General features: G+C 51.3%; 2 protein-coding genes across 7 annotated transcripts; both read right to left on the reverse strand.

Annotated features, from left to right (window-relative positions):
• Positions 1 to 7112: 7112 nt before the first annotated feature.
• Apoc1 (apolipoprotein C-I) lies at positions 7113 to 10292 on the reverse strand. Of its 2 annotated transcripts, NM_001110009.2 has the most exons (4): positions 10242 to 10292; positions 10044 to 10119; positions 9521 to 9668; positions 7113 to 7269 (listed from the first exon to the last, which is right to left on the reverse strand). In NM_001110009.2, exons 2-4 carry the CDS (start codon positions 10099 to 10101, stop codon positions 7209 to 7211), a joined length of 267 nt encoding a protein of 88 aa, NP_001103479.1. In that variant the 5' UTR covers positions 10102 to 10119; positions 10242 to 10292; the 3' UTR covers positions 7113 to 7208. The 2 variants fall into 2 exon arrangements, with proteins under 2 accessions (NP_001103479.1, NP_031495.1); NM_007469.5 differs by having other exon boundaries at positions 10044 to 10292.
• A 3584-nt stretch (positions 10293 to 13876) lies between these two features.
• Positions 13877 to 18943, reverse strand: Apoe (apolipoprotein E). 5 transcript variants are annotated; one of them, NM_001305843.1, is made up of 5 exons: positions 16644 to 16821; positions 16037 to 16106; positions 15821 to 15886; positions 15112 to 15280; positions 13877 to 14736 (listed from the first exon to the last, which is right to left on the reverse strand). In NM_001305843.1, exons 3-5 carry the CDS (start codon positions 15861 to 15863, stop codon positions 14013 to 14015), a joined length of 936 nt encoding a protein of 311 aa, NP_001292772.1. In that variant the 5' UTR covers positions 15864 to 15886; positions 16037 to 16106; positions 16644 to 16821; the 3' UTR covers positions 13877 to 14012. The 5 variants fall into 5 exon arrangements, with proteins under 5 accessions (NP_001292772.1, NP_033826.2, NP_001292773.1 ...); XM_030242015.1 differs by lacking the exon at positions 16037 to 16106 and adding an exon at positions 17942 to 18943 and having other exon boundaries at positions 13903 to 14736; positions 16644 to 17582; NM_009696.4 differs by lacking the exon at positions 16037 to 16106.

The raw sequence follows: 18943 nt of genomic DNA on the forward strand, positions 1-18943 counted from the left end.
TTTTGTCTGTGTGTCTGTGTGCGTCACTGTGTGCCACGCACTCCGGTCAAGTCTGCTTGACAGGCTGAGAGGCCTGAAAGCACTCACTCACGAGGAAAAGAGTTTCACGGAAACTCACCTCCTGGAGCTAGGTATAGGAAGCTTCACATTAGAAGCAAGTTGGTATATTCTTCTGTAGACCCAGGAAATAGGGTGTTGGGGTATTGCAGTATTCATGATAAGGTCTGCTAGTGCAGAAGCCCTGGTGGTGGGTTTAACAATAGACTAGTTTACACCTGGCTCCCTTCTTTGGGGCAGCAGCCTGGTCCCCGCCTTCTTTTGATGTATTCATTCCTTTTGTATTGCGTCACTGTAGTTTGGTGGATTGTATTTTGCCTGGTTTCTTGTTATTTCTTTGATATAAAAAGTTTGATGCTCGACCTGACAAAATACATTCAGATTCTACACAATCTCGCGTGTTGGTCTGTCTGTCACCCGCTGACACCTTGCCCACCTGCCCCAGAGACACAGTCCACGCAGACAAAGGGACCCAGGGGGTCTGCGGCAACTGTGTGTATGTGTGTGTGTTGTCTGTGTGCCTTTTTGTCTGTGTATATGTGTCTGTGTTTGTATGTGTATGTATGTGTGTGTCTCTGGGTGTGTCCATACCATGGAACATGTTAGAGGACAACTTCAACTTTCAGGAGTTGGTTCTCTTCTACTGTGGATCCCAGGGGTCAAACTCTGGCAGTCAGGCATCCCCCCAGGAAGGTCTTTTTATGGCTCAGGAGAGCTGTGAGCTCCTTTTGCCTCAGGCTCTTGAGATCTGGAATTTCAAGTGTAACCACATCAATGGCAAACATTATTTTAAATACGTCCCACGCAAGATTTAGGGGTTTTGCCAAATAAATATTAAACAGTACCTGCTCCTCTGAAGTTGAAATGTAACTGGGTACCCCGTGGCTTCCTGTTGGTTTGCTTGTCATCTACTGAGACATAAACTCAGGGCAACCTTGACTGGCCTTGAATTTCTGATGTTCCTGCCTCTGCCTTCCCAGTGCTGGGATGACCCCCGTGCCCACATGGCTGGCTGACTTTGCTTCCATGCAGCAAATCCCTGATGGGGGCATTGGAGAGATGGCTCAGGGGTCAAGAACACCGGCTCCTTCTCCAGAGGACCTGGGTTCAATTCCCAGTACCTTGTGGCAGCTTAAAACTACCTGTAGCTCCAGTTTCAGAGGATCTGACACCTTCACACAAACATACATGCAGGTAAAAACCAATGCACATGAAATACAAATGCATTGTGTGTGTGTATATATATATATATATATATATATATACATATATATATATATATATATATATATATTTCCTGATGGTCTTTTAGCTGCAGCTGAAGCAACTGTACAGAGTGACCCTGCCCCCAGCTCCTGAGGCGGGCTGAGCCTCACACTGATATGGTATGGCTCCTCACATGTCAGACTCTTGCTGACAGACAAAAAAAAAAAAAATCACACAGAGTTGCTGCTTGCCATGATGCAAACATTTTAGGAATAGATTTTGGGTTCTGTTGCACAACCATGTAAATGTCTCAACACTGCTGACCTAGACACCCGAAACTGGCTGAAATGGTAAATGTTATGTTCTGTGGTTTTGTTGTTTTGTTTTTCCACATCAGAAAAAGGAAAACAGAAGCACAAACCAATGAACCATAGATCCCCATGTCTGGTTATGATAAAAGACCTCTTGCTGGACACGGTCACGGTGGCGGGGGCGCATGTCTGGGACTGCAGAACTTGAGAAGCTGAAGCAGGGGGATTATTGAGTTTAAGCTTGGGTGACTTAGGAAGACCCTACTCCCCAGAAACTCAGGAGGGAGTGAAGTTTATAGCCAATCACCATCTCTTTTCAGCATTGAGGCTATGTGCAGGTTGCTGGTTGCTGAGTCTCTGCGGGCTGATTAGCTCACACTAAAATGTGACTTGCTGTCTTACCATTACCTGGCTTGTAGGCTGGCCTGAGACAGGACAGAGCATCAGAAGAGGTGCAGCCATACTATAACGCTCAGGTGCTATTTATCTATTTATTCTTTTTTTGAAAAAAAAAAAAAGATTTTATACCAAGTGTGGTGGCACATGCCTTTAATCCCAGCGCTCTGGAGGGATCACTGTAAGGTCGAGACTAGCCTGCTCTACAGAGCTCCAGGCCTCTGAGGCCATGGAGAAGCCCTGTCTCAAAGACACTCCATATATATATATATATTCCCACTCTCTCTTTCTCCCTCTCTCTCTCTACACACACACACACACACACACACACACACATTAAATTAGGGTTCTCGTTTCCTGATGAAGCCCTGCAAGCCTGGAACTCTGAAGGCCTTTGTGTTTGCCTTCCCAGTGCTGGGATCATCAGCATTCCCTACTACACCGAATTTAATGCACAGTTGGGGATTGAATGCAGGGCCAAGTGCAAGTTAGCAAGTACTCCATCAACTGAGTCCCAGTATGATGTTTTTAATTTGGTGTACTGTGCTCGAGGCCCAGAGGGGGTTGCTTTGGTGTTTTCCACAGCTTAGGAATGTTTTCCCACTGATGGGAATTGAACAGAGGGCTTTGTGTCTAGGCAGGGGCTCTACCACTGAGCCACGCCCCCCAGCCCCTCATTGCCCTGGCTGTCCTGGAACTCACTCTATAGACCAGGCTGGCCTCGAACTCAGAAATCCACCTGCCTCTGCCTCCCAAGTGCTGGGATTAAAAGCGTGTCCTACCACTGCCCAGCCCTACCTAGCATTCTTTTTTCACATAAGAGACAATTGAGGGATGGAAGATAGCTCAGTGGTTAAGAGCACTGACTGCTCTTCCAAAGGTACTGAGTTCAATTCCCAGCAACCACATGGTGGTTCTCAACCATCCATAGGGGATCCAATGCCCTCACCTGGTGTGTCTGAAGACAGCTACAGTGTACTTACATACATACATAAAAAAAATCTTTACAAAAGGAGGAAACCAAGACAGTAGTTGGTGATGGGGTCGGGGTCTGAATCTAGTTGTCTTTCATCATTTCACCATGCTGATGCAAAGCCTACAGCCCAAGAGGTAGGCTAAGGTAGGGAGCTGGGGCTGGGGGTAGGGCTGAGGAAGGTCTCTGTCCTTTGCCCTTCAGCCAAAGTCAGCATACAAGGTGGCTGTGGGCTGTTTGCTATTTGCTGCCTGCAATGTTTGCTCATCCTGGGGGCAGGGGCAGGCTGAAGGTCGGTCAGGGTGGACACCAGGGGCAACTGAAAAACAAGTGTGCCAGTGAGGGAGCTGGGGAGAAAGAAGAGGGATCTGCAAGGAGAATGGGACGGGCTGGTGATCCTGCCACCCTAGTGTGGCAGCAGAGAGAGTCACATCCCCGAGACCTGAACTGTCTTCAAGTTGGAGAGTGCCAGCAAAATTAGCACTAACTCTCCTTTGACCTCCCTTTGTTTTTGAGACCATTACACTGTAGCCAGGATGGTCTCCAGCTCCTGGTGATCCTCTGACCTCAATCTCCCAGGTGTCTACTCTCCTCCCTCCTCTTGGTCCCCATCTTGTCATGGTTGAGAATCCCTACTCACGCTGAGCCCTCACGCCTCCCCGCCCCCGCGCCCCCGCTCCTCTTGTCTTCCACGGGTCTCTAACTGCTCACTTCTTCAGATGGATGCTTGAGGTCTCTGGCAAGGGAATTTGGAGTGAAAGAGAGGCTGAGGATGCGGCTCCATTGGTGGAACCTTTTACCATGCACACACGAAGTCCCGTTCTGTCTCTAGCGTTGCATAAAACTAGGCACGGAGGCAGAAGTCTGTAACCCAGGATTTGGGAGGTGGAGGCAGTAAGATGCATGGTTTATCATCATCCAAGTTTGAGGCTGGCCTAGACTGCATGAAATTGTATCAAATAAAAAAATATTTTTAAAAGTCTTTCATAAATTAATTATGCAGCAAGTGGTGGTGGCACACACCTTTAATCCCGGCACTCAGGAGGCAAAGGCAAGCAAATCTCTAAGTCTGAGGCCAGCCTTGTTTCAGGACAGTTTCAGGACAGCCAGGGCTACACAGAGAAACCCTATCTCAAAAAACTAATCCTCAAAATAAAAAATAAATGGAATTAATTATGTATATGTTGTGAGGGTGTTGTACACAGGTGTTCCCGTGGAAACTGGAGTTATAGAGAGTTGGGAACTGCCCGTTATGGACGCTTGGAACTGAAGTCAGTATGTGCTCTTAACCATTGAGCAATCTCCCCAGCCCATCTCATAAAGGTGTTTGTCACCAACACCCATGGCCTGAGTTCAAGCCCCAGGACCTAGAGAAGCAACTCAGGCAAGTTGTCCTTGGACCTACACACTCACCGGGGACACGTACAGGCACACACATAATACAATAAGTTACCTGGGTCGCCCCACCCCCTGTGAATTGTGATGCAATGCACAAGGGCAAAGGAAGTAGAGATGTGAGTGGGCTGGGGGTGGGGTGGGGTTCAAAACCCCTGTGAGTTGTAAGGTGAAAGACCACACCAGACCTGCTGTCAGTGGGCAGAATAACTTTCCTTAGGGTGACTGAAGGCTTAAAAGTTTTGGGGGACTGAGGGCAGGGACATCCAGGATGGGCAGAGATCACTGGCTTGGGGCTTAGGATTCTAAAATGCCTCATTAGCATGGGGAAGCATTTCAGGAATCTCAGTGCAGTCTGAACAGGTTTGGTCCGGAAAAAGGAAATTGATCCTGTAATCTAATTGGGGCCATGTGACATTCTTCAGGTGGAGGAGACTATGGGGGCTTAGAATTCCCCAGGCAAGGGGCAGGCCCATTGTTACATGTCCTGACTGGCCTAGTGCCTCCCTATCTCCAGCCCTTCTGACAGTCTGTTGATGTTTAAATGGACCAATCATGTGAAACCGCGCCAATTCCTCCCCCAGCCCCACCCCTTTTCTATAAAAACCCTTAGCTTCCAAGCCTCGTGGTCGAAACCACTGTCTCCTGTGTGAGATAAGATTTGAACGGGAGCTCCGCCATTATGGCTCCACCATGTGGTCAACACCTCTGTCTCCTGCGGGAGATATGTGTAGGCCTGGAGCTCTTCATTAAACTACCTCATGCTTTTACATAAAAAAAAAAAAAAAAAAAAAAATTCCCCAGGCAAGGTCAGAGAAGGAGATTGGCTAAGGAAGAGGGTCTCCCATACTGTGTCCAAGCCCACAGGCTAGGCTATCCTGTTATGGTGGACTTCAGCCTTAATTAGCAGTTTCCCTACAATTTTTTTGTTGTTGTTTTGTTTTTTGAGACAGGGTTTCTCTATCCTGGCTGTCCTGGAACTCACTCTGTAGACCAGGCTGGTCTGGAATTCAGAAATCCACCTGCCTCTGCCTCCCAAGTGGTGGGATTAAAGGCGTGTGCCACCACTGCCCAGCTCCCACAAAGTTTTTTATAAAAAGCAATGAAAAAAAAAAAAGGTTTTTTTGAAAGTATTTCCAAAGAGTTAGAGGTGGTGGCACACACCTTTAATCCCAGCACTTGGAATGGAAGAGTCGGGGATCTTTGTGAGTTCCAGGCCAGCCCGGTTTATGTAGAAAAGTACAGAGTAAGACCCAGCCTTGAAAATGAGAAAAGAAATGAGATAGGAAAGAATCGCCCAGTGAGGGGCTGGGGGCGTGGCTCAGTGGTAGAGCCCCTGCCTAGAATCCCCCAGTGAGGGGCTGGGGGCGTGGCTCAGTGGTAGAGCCCCTGCCTAGAATCCCCCAGTGAGGGGCTGGGGGCGTGGCTCAGTGGTAGAGTATTTGCCTAGCATGTGCCAGGCCCTGGTTTCTATGCGAACACAGTGCGTTAAGGCAGGCCTAGCGTTAGGTGGTGGCGGGGGCATACTCCTTTAATCCTAGTACTCCGGAGGCGGCAGAGGCATATGGTGTAGGCCAGCCTGGCTTATTGGGGAGTTCTGGGACATCCAGGGCTACCCTGAGAAACCCTGTCTTAATAACTAAACAATAACGAAGAGAAAAGACGACTAGGCCCAGCATGGTGGCACATACCTAGTCACAACCCTTTGGAAACTGAGAAGGCCGCAGCAGGAAGCTCTGGTGTGAGACTTGCCTGGCCTACAAAGCTATTCAGAGCCAATTATTGAAACCCCTTCTCAAAAAAAAAAACAAAAAAACAAAAAAACAAAAAAACCAAAACCAACCAAACAAACAAACAAAAAAACCAAAAAAAAAAAAAAAAACCAAAGCAAACAAATTAAGCAGTTATTGGTTTGAGCAAATATTATTCAACACTGGCACTGTGGTCAGCTGAAACTGGGCAATGGGTATAGACCCACTGGTGACACCAATCTTGGCCCCGTCATCTGGGGGCTCATGGTAACAGCTTCAAGAAGTTAAGTAGTGAGAGCTGGCAAAGCTGCAATGGAGAAGCCAGACTGGAAGGGCATTCTGGAGAAGGGGACATGGTGATCTGTAGGTGACTGGAAGGGCATTCTGGAGAAGGGGACATGGTGATCTGTAGATGAGTACCTCCTTTCTGGTTCCCTCCTATGCCCGTCCTGTCCACCCTGCTTCCTAGTCCTCTGCATCATCCACTTGCAGTTTAATGAGTGTCTACTCTCTGCACTGGAAAGTCCAATCCAGCCTCATCTGGATCACACTAAACAGGAGAGTGCAAGCTATGCATCACTGCAGGCTATGCATTCAACCCTACTCCCTGCCGGCTGACTGGGTGCCTTGCACCAAGAGCTTTCCTGCTTTGAGCCTCAATGTTTGACGTGAATAGGGTTCTCAAGGTTCTTTGGGGAACCGTAACGTGAAAAGTATGCAGACAGGGGTGGGGGGGCCGGAGAGATGTCAAAGCGCTTAAGAGCCCTGGCTGTTGTTCTTCCAGTGGACCCAGGTTCCATTCCCAACACCCACATGGCAGCTCAGGACCTTCTCCAGTTTCAGGAGAAGTAAGGCCTTCTTCTGGCTTCTGTGGGTACTGTACACACGAGGTGCACATAAATGCACATGCAGGCAAAACACCCTCACACATAAAAATACATAAACCAACAACAAGCGAAGGGACACACCCAGTCTCTGCATCATCCCTCAGCCCCCACCCCAGTCCAAAGCACTTCAGGGAGCGTTTGCCTTCTACACGTTTTTTATTGGTCTGTGATGAAGAGGGACCTGGCACATTACGTGGATGTCCTTGATGCTTCGAGGTGGCCCGCCAGGTGCTCAGGAGAACGTGGTCTTCAACTTCTCCTTCACTTTGCCAAATGCCTCTGAGAACCAGGCCCTTTGGAGAGAGACGGGGCCGAGTCAGTGCTTACTGGACCCTCCGAGGGACCTAGAGCTCTGCATCCCATTCCCCTCCGGTTCCTTTCCTTATCTCTCCTCATCCTGTCTGTGGGATGAAAACCCTGGGGTGGGGGTGGGGGTGTCATTGTTTCTGCCTCAGTTCCCTCACACAGACCAGAGAATTTGTGTGGGTGTTTTGGGACAGGGTCTCATGTAGCCCAGGCTAGCCTCAATCTTGATATGTAGCTAAGAATGAAGACCTTGAACTTCCAATCTTACTGCCTGCACCTCCCAAATCAATGGGGTACCGTGGGCTTTGTGCACACAAGGCAAGTACTGAGCCACATCCCCAGCCCAGATCAGAGCATCGTGAAACCAAAACTCAAAGAACTTCATCTTGACCTGGCTTTCAAAGCCAGCCACTGTGTGAGAGGTGGCTAGCAGGTAACTACAGAGAACAAAGGGCAACCTCCTAGCCTAGCCAACTGGCTGCCAGGGTTCCATATGTCTCTCTTTCCCATCACCTGACCCAGGGTCCCATCTGTCTGTCCTTCCCATGGTAGGGTGAAATGTCTGCACTCTAACTAGCTCTGTATCCTGGAACTCAGAGACCTGCCTGCCTCTGCCTCTGGAGTGCTGGGGTTAAAGGCGAGTGCCACCACTGTCTGGCATTTATACATTCCCTTAAAGCTTTATTTTGTTCATGTATTTGTGCTCCAGTGCCTGCAGTTCCAGTAGAGGGGATTGGATCCCTTGGAGCTGGAGTTACAGGGCTGCTGTGAGCTGTGCTGACATAGGTGTGTGTGTGTGTGTGTGTGTGTGTGTGTGTGTGTGTGGTGGGGTAGGGGCACAGGCTGCTGGTCCTCTGCAGGAGCAGCAAGTGCTCTTAACTGAACCCTATGACTGATTTTTAAAAATGTGAGTTCTGCTGGGCAGTGGTGGCGCACGCCTTTGATCCCAGCACTTGGGAGGCAGAGGCGGGTGGATTTCTGAGTTCGAGGCCAGCCTGGTCTACAGAGTGAGTTCCAGGACAGCCAGGGCTATACAGAGAAACCCTGTCTCGAAACAAACAAACAAAAAGATGTGGATTCTGGGATCAACCAGATCCGCACTGGCATTTCCCCTGGTCTTCCCCTGGTTTCCTTCCATCTTCTTATCTTTTTTTTTTTTTTTTTAATCTTGTTTGTTTTTATTTTTCGCTGGGATTAAAAACATGTGCAGCTACACCCCACAAGGCTTGCCATCTCTTGCTTCCCGCCCACCCCTTCTTTAGCCTGTGCTTGCCCAAGCTGTTGCCGCTCACTCTGGCCTGTGTCCTTGGCCCAAGTTCTCCCCCGAGTCTAGAAGGCCATTCTCTCTTATCTACAGATCTTCCCACCCCAGGGCCTTTGCACTTTCCCTCCAAAGGAAACTTCCTTTGCCAAGTTTAGGCCTGGCTGGATATTTGTAATCAAACTCAGACCTCACTTTAAATGAACGATTTGTCTACTTGCCAAACTGGCTAGCCAACCTGTTTACAGCATACCAGGTGTCTCTCAGGTGTCTTCACCTCCTGCTTTTTGTTGTTGTTTTCAATTTGAGGCAGAACCTTGCCTATAGCCCAGGCTGGTCTCAAACTCCTATTTCTGTTCTTTGCTGGGCCCTTTTTTTTGGGGGGTGGTGGTGGTGTTGAGACAGGGTTTCTCTGTGTAGCCCTGGCTTTCCTAGAACTAGCTCCAATCAGGCTGGCCTCAAAGAGATCTGCCTGCCTCTGCCTCATGAATACTGGGATCAAAGGTGTGCGCCACCACTGCCTGGCTAGTTCTTAACCCAGCATGCCCTAATCTCTCTTTGGCCAGTGTAAACTGCAGAGCCCAGGCCTGTACAGCTTCTGCTGTGCCCCTGCCCCAACTCTCCTACATTCTTTCTCTGTCTCGGAGACTCAAGTCATGACCTGTCTCAAGAGTACACAGGGAGGGGTCAGGGTCTGTCCTAACCAGTCAGCCGCCTAGCTTGGCCCTTCACTAGGACTTGGAAACATCTCTAACAGTTGGCTGGGAGTTACACCGCCTGTCTCCACACTACGAGCACTTTGACATCCAGTTCAATGACTTCAGATACAGTTCTATGACTTCAGGGAAAGTGTCAAACACTCTGGTGCAGTTTCCCCATTGTGTCAGTGTGGAACTGTCTGCTAGGGCTTTTACACACGGGCGCGCGCGCACGCACACACACACACACCACCCGCCCGTGCCCTGAAAGGTCCTAACCGGGTCTTGGTCAAAATTTCCTTCTGTTTGATATGTTCAATGGCTGCCCGGGCCTTGTCTTCCAAAGTGTTCCCAAACTCCTTCAGTTTATCCGGTATGCTCTCCAATGTTCCGGACAAATCCGGGGCCGCCTGGGCGGGGGCTGGGCCTGCCGCGAGAGGGTTGCGAGCAAACTCATTAGCATGGGGGAGGGTATTGGACACTTGATTTTACTGCACCTCTCACCTCCTTGTTTTTACGCTCCGCCCCTTCTAGGAAGATTAGCCAATTCCAAAGGGTGGTATCCTAGGTCATTGGTTACTGCGTCTTTTCTGGACAGAGTTGCCTCCTTCAGCACCCACTTTGACACAAAAATAAGGCACCTGGCAGGTGGGATGGGGGACGATGGGAGGGCGGTAGTGGAATGATGACACAGAAAGGGACCTCAGAGCCCTCCTCGAGGGTCTTCTAAGCCTGGGCCGCAGGCACAAGGCCAACTTCACACTTCCAAGCCTCTTTCTTACCTTCCAAGGCTCTTTCTTACCTTCCAAGGTCATGGCTACGACCACAATCAGGACAGGAAGAGCGATGAAGAGCCTCATCCTGGTTGGAGGGGCACCCTGGAGGCAGACGCACGGGTAGCGGGGGACATCGCTAGTATTCACCACCGCCCTCCACCATGATCCCACCACCCCAATCCCTTAGCTGTAGGTAGTGGGGGGACACTTTCCTATGCACTAACCTGGATCTAAGGATCTCTCAGGAGGCCCATGGCGGTGGGAGGATCCTGCACAGAGGTTTAACCGGTTGGGGAGGGGGCGGAGCAAGCTGGTCGCCCTCCCCCTGAGCCTCCCCCTTGTCTCTGTGTCCACCTACTTTTTCTTTTTTCTTTTTTCTCTTTTTTTTTTTTTTACATAGGCTTTTTGGCTGGCCTGGAATTTGTGATGCTCCTGCCTCTGCCTCTCTAGTGAGTTGCTGGGATTACAGGCATGCACCAACACCAACACAACCAGCCCACTCTCTTCTGTCATTCTGGTCGATACTGGGAGGCAGATCCCACATCCAGGCTTTTTATTTAGGCCCAAGGCTCGTCACTGGTCAGCATCCTCACTTCCAAATCTCATTGATCTCCACCCAGCCTTGGCTGCTCTGCCTACTCACTCTCTCTCTGAGGCTGTCCCACCTTAAGGGGGGGGGTCTTACAAACAACTCCCCTCACCCCCATCTCACCCCTAGCTCACACTGCATCCTCAGGTTAGCTCTTCTCTACCTTCTCCTTGACCAGGAGCCTCAGCTCACATTCTGTCCCGGATGCTGCACCCTGGCTCCCTTCACCTCCAATGCCTTTGCATCTGCACACCCTCAGACCTCCTCGGATGCTCTCTGGGATCTTGGCATCCCCTCATCTCCCTTCCTTAGAAGTTGCCTCTTCAGCTAGTCAAAACTGCAAAGAAGCTAAGAGCCTCTTAGCTTGCAGAGCTCCATAGTGTCCCCTAACTGGCACAACCCCCCTTCCCCCGTTTTTAGGTCTTGTGGGGCCTCCTAGGCCCCTGCAGGCCCTAAACTTGCCTCCCTGCCCCCTCCTTCCACAACATCCTTTCTCTCAGGCTAGAGTCCAAGGCCCTTCTCCCCCCCTCCCCCAGAGCTGTCATTGACCGACAGTGACCCCCTGGCAGCTGGTGGCTAAGGGGCCCAGACTCTAGGTTGGCTGGCCTGGTGCCCCTGCAACCCACGTGTCAGTTGGGGCGGGGGTGGGGGTGGGGACGACGACAACAGGGGGATGGTTGTGAAAGGGGTGGAACAGATTCTCGACCCTGGCTGGGTTGCGACATCTCTGGGGCCAACTCGGCGCTAGCTAGCTTCCAGTCCCTGTGGGCACCAGGCCTGACCCTTTTGCTTCTTGAAAGGAGTCCTGCTCAGTCCTCAAGCGCCCATCTGAATAATGTAACAGATTTCCCCCTTACTCTGCCCAGTGCTTGGTGCTTCCAGTGTCATCCTACTCTTAGCAACAAGGGCTTCCTGTGCCACAGGTAGGGTACGGGAAGCACACAGCTAAGGTTCTAAAACTGCTAGTCATTCAGTTCTTTTTTTTTTTTTTTTTTTCCTTCTTGTTTTCCTCTGTGTAGCCCTGGCTGTCCTGGAACTCACTCTGTACAACAGGCTGGCCTCCATGACTTCCTTCACGATCCTAGTTCTGTAATGTCTTTCTGTGGTCCTTGCCCCACCTCCAGGTCTGCCCACAGGGAGGTGGGGTTCCTTCTTCGTTTAGAAGTAAGGCTCTGCTCCTGGTTGTACATCCCTGCATCCCACCATCATTTGTTAGGTAGAGACAGGAAGACCAGGCACAGTCTTGGTTATATAGATTGAGGCCAGCTTGGGCTCCATGAGCTCTGGATTGAAAACCAACAACAAAGTGATGATGATGAGGAGGATGTGGCTCGGTTGGTTGATGACCTGTCCAGCATGCAGGAAACCCTGGATGCCATCTGTATAGCACCACATAAAACTGGGGGTTAGGATCACACATTGTCTACCCAGTACCGAGGACTCGGAGCCAGGAAGACCAGAGTTCAAGGTCATCCTTGGCTCTACAGTGAGTTGGCAAAAGAGTAGCTCTGGGTACACGAGGCCTCGTTTCAAACCAGTGAAAACAAACTCTCTTCTGTAGAATTAACTAAGTTCTCAGATAGGCCTAGTGGCGCGAACCTGTAATTCCAGCCTTTGAAGATGAGGCAGGAGGGTTCAGAGTTCAAGGCCAGCGTGGCTCAAATAACATCACAATAATTCAGGTCTTCAGAGGGAGACATTCCCTCTATACTCTCCCCTCATCTTGATATTTGAGAGTAGTGAGGCTCTGGGGGTGTGCTCCTAGCCCCTGGGCATGAAGTGTGGCTGTCTAGGGCCCTGTCACTAGCCCACCGACCCATCTTCTCATTGGGCCTAATGAGTCATGTGTGGGAGTGGTGCCTGCCTCCAGATAATGCTGAGTTTGATGCCAGGAAAAGCTGCAGGCTCGGGGTGTGCCAGAGGCAGTTGAGTTCTGAAGCCTTGGCCCGACCCAAGACACAGCTCAAGCCCTAGCCTGCCCCTGTTAGTGGGAGCCCTGCTGAGTCCCTGAGAACTGAGGGGGTGGGAGGAGAAGCCAGCCAGGGGCTCTCCAGCTTCCACCATGACCCCTTTGAGTACCAGGACATGGGGAGAATGGTTTTGTGTCCCCAGCCTGAACTCACTCTCCATACACTTGCTGGGAAAGTCAAAAGGCATGCAGCACAGGCAGGGGAGAAAGAATGGGGCTAAGGCCCCATGACCCAGAGGGAGCAAAGATCCAGCTAACTTCAGAGCAAGGGAGAAAGGCTGAGGTTCCAAAAGCCACGTAGAAACCGTAGAAACCGCCAACCAAAGGCCCAGAGCAAAAGAAACCGCGGGAGGGTGAGATAACAGAGGATCAGGAAAACAGGAAGCCAGAAAAGGAAGCCTAGAAGGGAAAAAGAGGAGAGACAAGGCAAGGAGAGGGTGTCAGATAAGACTAGAGCGGAGGAGGAGAGATAAGACAACCAGAAAAGTAAACACCGCCTGGCGACCCTGGTCTCTTACATGTTGATTGATTCAAGGCATAGCTGTGCAGTGGGTGCTTGGGAAGTTGGGAAAAGTAGCCCAACTGACCCACATGAAGTGGTACATGCCTTTCTCAGTTCCTGTAGAGATTGATTTGAAAACAAAGATTCAAATATTCAAGACCAAACTAGGCTAGAGGGAGTGCAAGGAAAATCAGTTGAGATCCTATTTCAGACTAAAAAGAAGGGTGGATATAGCTAAATAGAAGAGCCTGTACTGGGTGCTGGAGAGATGGCTCAGCAGTTAAGAGCACTGACTACTCTTCTATAAGTCCTGAGTTCAATTCCCAGCAACCACATGGTGGCTCACAACCATCTGTAATGGGACCTGACGCCTGAAGACAGCTGCAGTGTACCTTATACATAAGATAAACAAATCTTAAATAAATAAATAAATAAAATGAGCCCATGCCTAGAATCCAGGGGTAGGGGGCGGTGAAGAGCCCCAGAGGCTGTGGGTGTGGCTCAGTGGTAGAGCTACTGACTAGAATTCCCGTAGTGAGGGGCTGGAGGGGCGTGACTCAGTGGTAGATATGATTCCCCAGTGAGGGGCTGCGGGTGGCTCAGTGGTAGAGCCCCTGCCTAGAATCCCCCAGTGAGGGGCTGTGGGCGTGGCTCAGTGGTAGATCACTTGTTCTTTTATGTTGCTAGGTCCTAGGCTTCATTTCTATTGCTGCAAAACCACCTCCCTCTACAGATAGTGACAGGGCCATGGAATGTGTGCTAGGTAAGGCAAAAAACAATAAACTGAGGCTGAAGCTGATTGGAATCACTCACAGAGACTCAGAATGTGCTCGGAGAATCTTTATTAAGCAAGGGCCACCAGAGGGCCAGAGAGGTGCTTGAGACAGGGCCACCTGGCTGGATATGGATGTTGTTGCAGGACAGGAGAAGGATACTCATTGATTCTCCTGGGCCACTGGGGTGATGATGGGGTTGGTAGCCACAGAGGCCTGTATCTTCTCCATCAGGTTTGCCCACTGGCGATGCATGTCTTCCACTATTGGCTCGAACCAGCCCTTGAGGCGGGCCTGGAAGATCTCCGCCTGCAGGCGTATTTGCTGGGTCTGTTCCTCCATCTTGGAGCGCACCTCCTCCATGTGCTCACGCACCTCCTCTAGGCGGTCACGGGCCTGGTTGCCCACTTCCTCCAGCCGCCCTCGGATGCGGTCACCAAAAGCCTGGGCGCGATCGCGCAGAGGCTGGGCGGCCCCAGCGCCTAGGTTGGCAGTGCGCTGGCGACCTTGCTCCACCAGAGGCCCCAGGCGCTCACGGATGGCACTCACACCGCGCTCGGCGCCCTCGCGTGCCCCTGCCTTGTACACAGCTAGGCGCTTCTGCAGATCCTCGGCATCCCGCATCAAGCGCTTGCGCATCTTGCGCAGGTGTGTGGAGAGCCGCGCCCGTATCTCCTCTGTGCTCTGGCCCAGCATGGTGTGCACCTCGTTGCGGTACTGCCCGAGTCGGTTGCGTAGATCCTCCATGTCGGCTCCGAGTCGGGCCTGTGCCGCCTGCACCTCTTTGCCCAGCCTGGCCCGTGTCTCCTCCGCCACTGGACCCAGCTGTTCCTCCAGCTCCTTTTTGTAAGCCTTTACTTCCGTCATAGTGTCCTCCATCAGTGCCCTGCAGGCCCAGAGGAAACACAGGAAGGAGATGAAGGCAGGACAGAAGGGCCAGAAACCACAGAGCAAGAGGTGATGGTACTCGCTTGTGTTCCCAGAAGTTGAGAAGCTGCGGCATAAGAATTGCAGAGCCTTCGAAGCCAGCTTGAGTTACAGAATGGGATCCTGTCTCAAGAAGCCAAAAGCCAATCGACCAAGCAAGTAATAAATGTCTGTTCCTCCCAGCATCCAGAAGGCTAAAGAAGGCAGGAGGATTCAAGGCCAACCTGGGCTACACACTAATTGAGAAAGGAAACAAGAAGGGGCTGGGGACCCAGATAGGAGGCAACCCTGGATCAGCTGGTGCCTGCCGAGGGTGAAAGAGCTGGACACTCACGTCAGTTCTTGTGTGACTTGGGAGCTCTGCAGCTCTTCCTGGACCTGGTCAGACAGCGTCTGCACCCAGCGCAGGTAATCCCAGAAGCGGTTCAGGGCCTGCTCCCAGGGTTGGTTGCTTTGCCACTCGAGCTGATCTGTCACCTCCGGCTCTCCCTCGGCTAGGCATCCTGTGTAGAGTAAGTTTAAGGCTGGGTCAGGACCTACAGTCTTTTTGGGTCTCTTTGAAGTGGGTCTGGAGGCTGTGGAGTCTGTTTAGATACTACAAGCATGCACTGTCTTGTATCCTATGTAGTTCAGAGCCGAGACTAGGCAGGTGTGGAATTAGAAAATGTATACCCCACTTTTAAGAGCAACTAAGAAATCAACTTTTTATTGTGTGTGTGTGTGTGTGTGTGTGTGTGTGTGTGTGTACCCTTGGAGGTCAGAGTTCTAGAGGGAATTGGCTCTCTCCTTCCACTATGTTGGTCTCAGAGTTAAGTCTTCAAGCTTTATGATAAGCACCTTTACCCACTAAGCCATCAATCCTCTTATAGTTAGGGGAAATCAAGGCCTAAAGAGTATATAAAACAGCTGCTCAGGGCTATTGAATCTCAGAGAGGTCTCAGAACCGCCTCAGCCTCAACCCACCAGCAGAAGAGATCTAGGGCTAGAATAGAGTCCACAGAGGAGCAGAAAAAGCGGCACCACAGCAAGTCCTTGCTCCATACCTGTCAGCAATGTGACCAACAGCACGGCCCACAGAGCCTTCATCTTCGCAATTGTGATTGGCCAGTCTGCGGAGGGAAAAATTGTCTTTGAACACCAGGGGGCGGGGGTGGAGGGACTCCGGCCACCCAGAGAACCCCATCTTCCCTTCTCAGATCTGTGAGCCATCACAAACATCTCCAAAACAGAGCACCCGCTCTTCCCAAAGGTCTGTTTACCTCCCCTTGCCGAGTTCGCTATCTCGGCACCCCGGGGTGGATCCGCTGCCAAAAATTCCAGCTCCCTCTCCTAGGGTTCAAATTCCACTTCACAGAGGGCCAGCGGGTGGTCCAGCTTACATTCCTCTTTCTTCCCGGCTAAGTCCTGCTTTCCATTTTGTGTTAATTTAACACGATTTTTAATCGTCCTCCATCCCTGCGAAGTGGTACCCTCCCACAACTACAGAACTTAGGGAGCTCAGCCATGAGGAGCCACAGTTTGAAACCAGTCCGGGTTACTTGGGGACTGTGATGGAAATCAGTAGGTATTTATATAAAAGCAGCCTAAGGCTCATCCCGAGTTTTTTCGCCATAGGATGGTTCCTAGTTGAGCCGGTACGCCGTGCACCGACAGTCCCGTACTCCTTCCTGGAGGTAACCCCTCCACCTGCTCTGACTCTGGCAAAGGCTAGTTACCTCGAGTCCTTAGTTTGTCCCCCAAGACTTCTATCGTGCTGCCTGCTTTTCCAATTCTTGTGCCTGTTTCCTGGACTCCGGGGGATCTCAAGGTTCCCAGCCCACATCCTACCAAGGTCCCTGGGTGAATCCCCAGCCCAGCTTGTCTTACCAGCTCCTTCCGAAACAAGTCCTTAGCCTCCAGGGTCTGAGCAGGGGATCGGATCCCAGACCGGTCCAATTATAGGACTCCCCCTGTCCCGCCCCCTCCTCAGGGCTAGGGCGGGCTGTGCCAGCCCCCTGTCACGAGGCGGGTTGTTCTCTCCCCCTTCACAGCAGGGCAGAGGAAAGAGGTGGAGTTTGGATGCCTTGTGACCCCCCGCTCCCCTCCCCCGCCAACAAAGGGAGCGGACACCTCATTGAATAATCCAGGCCTTGGTACTGGGGCACTGAGAACCGCTCCTTCCCTTTCCCCGCGGGGTCTGGTGCATTGTAAAGAAAAGAGCTGGCAGCCTAAATGGAAATGGGTGGGTGGGGGCTAAGAGGCTCAGCTTCTGGGGTGAAGATCGTTGTTCTGGGATCCCTCGTTGTTGATTCCTCCACCACAGGTGAACTCTTTCCATTCCAAGGCTGGGACGTGCTCCAGTTCCTTCAGGAGCTGTTCAGTGGTGGCTCCCGATGGGTTTGAAGCCATACATTAAGCCAAGCCCTGGGAAACCAAGCGTTGATGCTCCTGATCTGTTTCTGGCGATTGCCAGATGTGTCACCTTGGGAGGGAAGAGCTACCCCTACAGAGCACATTTTAAAAAGTTGTTTTGAGATAAGATTCTCAGGCTGCCCTCTAACCCACAAAGGTCCTTCTGCCTCTGCTGTAGCATGCTGGGACTGCAGGTGTGCACCCCTGCATGTGCATTTTCCACTCTCAAGCCACTTCTCTTTTCTTTTTCCTCATAAAAGCAGAAGAGCAGGAGCTGGAGAGATGACTCAGAGGTTAGGAGCACTGACTGCATTTCACAGGACCTAGGTTCAAAATCGCAGCACCCACACAGCAGCTCACAACTGTAACACCAAGATCTGCTACCCTCACGAAGGCATACATGCAGGCAAAACACTAATGCACATAAAAAAAAAAAAAAAAAAAAAAAAAGACAAGCCATAAGTCATTCACTGGAACATGGGTCTATAGTGCTAGCCATATGCAAAGCTGAGGCAGGAAGATCCCGAGCTCAGGTAATAGAATGAAGTCCTGGCTAAAAAGTGGAAAAGCCAGCTGGGCGTGGTGGCACATGCCTTTAATCCCATAATCCCAGCACTTGGAGGCAGAGGCAGGTGAATTTCTGAGTTGGAGGCCAGCCTGGTCTACAAAGTGAGTTCCAGGACCGACAGGACTACACAGAGAAACCCTGTCTTGAAAAACAAAAAAAAACCCAACAACAACAAAACCCCCAAAAAGTGGGAAAGCCATTGTACCTGGGAAGTCAGGTAGGACAAGGGGCTCAGAGACCACAGCAAGCTTGCTAGAAGCACTGCCTGCACAAGGTTCCCTGTTCCCAGCTGTTGATGGCAGGAGAGAAGCCACATAGCAGTGTTTGGCACCAGACACGGCAAAACATGATTCTGCAGGATGGGCAGAGGCGGAACACCTGGCTCCAAGGGTACGTACAGGGTGCCTGGCCAGGCCCAGGCCTGTTAGCTTTGGCTTCAGAAAACACTGGCAAGGACTGGGTGTGGTGAGATGATTTTCATGGGTTGCTAAGGGCCAGCTCCCATCTCCAGCCCAGGCAGTAGAGAGGGTCTTAGTGCTGCGGTCTAGGACACTGACCAGTTCATCGTGAGTCTTTGCTTCCCTTGGGATGCCATGAGGTGCAGCAGTGAGATGCAGAGCCCAATCTGAGGCCCTTATCGCACACCCCAGAGCAGGCCTCACGGAAAAGCACTATAGGGAACCCAGCAGCACCTGCCTGACACGTGAGGCCCAGAGCTACATCTTCAACAAAATTTAAAAAACAAAACAACTTGACATTTCCTGTTTCAGCCTGGGAAGGTGCTAGGGCCCGTTCCTCCCAGAGTAACTTTCCTTATTGTGCTGAACTTCCAGGAACTCCGTTTCTTCCTGAAGTTTCTGAGACCTCTGACCTTCCCACTGGGAGAAAGTCAGCACAAGCTACCACCTCAGCCCGTTTTGGGACAGGGAGGCTCCTGAGCCCCGTCTCCCTGCCCCCACCCTGTTTACAGAGACAAAGTCCTCTGCCAGCTCTCGGGGCCAGACTGCACAGAGGCGAGTGACCTGGAGCCACCCTCCTGGTGAGGCCAGGCCTCTGATGTTCCGGCAGTGTAAGTCCCCAAGAGCAGAGGGTGTGACCATGCCTGGCCAAGCTTTCTCTAAACTGCTTGGTGCTGCTGTGCTTTCTGAACCCTCGGCGCCGCCTGCTGGCAACCATGTCAACAACTGGAGAAAACCGAGGCCTCCCA

This window comes from Mus musculus, chromosome 7 (assembly GCF_000001635.26).
Source record: "Mus musculus strain C57BL/6J chromosome 7, GRCm38.p6 C57BL/6J".
Lineage (NCBI taxonomy): Eukaryota > Metazoa > Chordata > Mammalia > Rodentia > Muridae > Mus > Mus musculus.

Excerpts from the sequence above, each read along its gene's own strand:
- Apoe (NM_009696.4), bottom strand. The coding sequence starts at position 15,863 with ATGAAGGCTCTGTGGGCCGTGCTGTTGGTCACATTGCTGACAG. Across the intron at positions 15,281-15,820 it reads GTTGGTCACATTGCTGACAG|GATGCCTAGCCGAGGGAGAG; the intron begins GTATGGAGCAAG and ends TACTCTACACAG. Across the intron at positions 14,737-15,111 it reads CAAGTCACACAAGAACTGAC|GGCACTGATGGAGGACACTA; the intron begins GTGAGTGTCCAG and ends CTGGGCCTGCAG.
- Apoc1 (NM_001110009.2), bottom strand. The coding sequence starts at position 10,101 with ATGAGGCTCTTCATCGCTCTTCCTGTCCTGATTGTGGTCGTAGCCATG. Across the intron at positions 9,669-10,043 it reads CGTAGCCATGACCTTGGAAG|GCCCAGCCCCCGCCCAGGCG; the intron begins GTAAGAAAGAGC and ends CTCTCGCGGCAG. Across the intron at positions 7,270-9,520 it reads GAAATTTTGACCAAGACCCG|GGCCTGGTTCTCAGAGGCAT; the intron begins GTTAGGACCTTT and ends CTCTCTCCAAAG.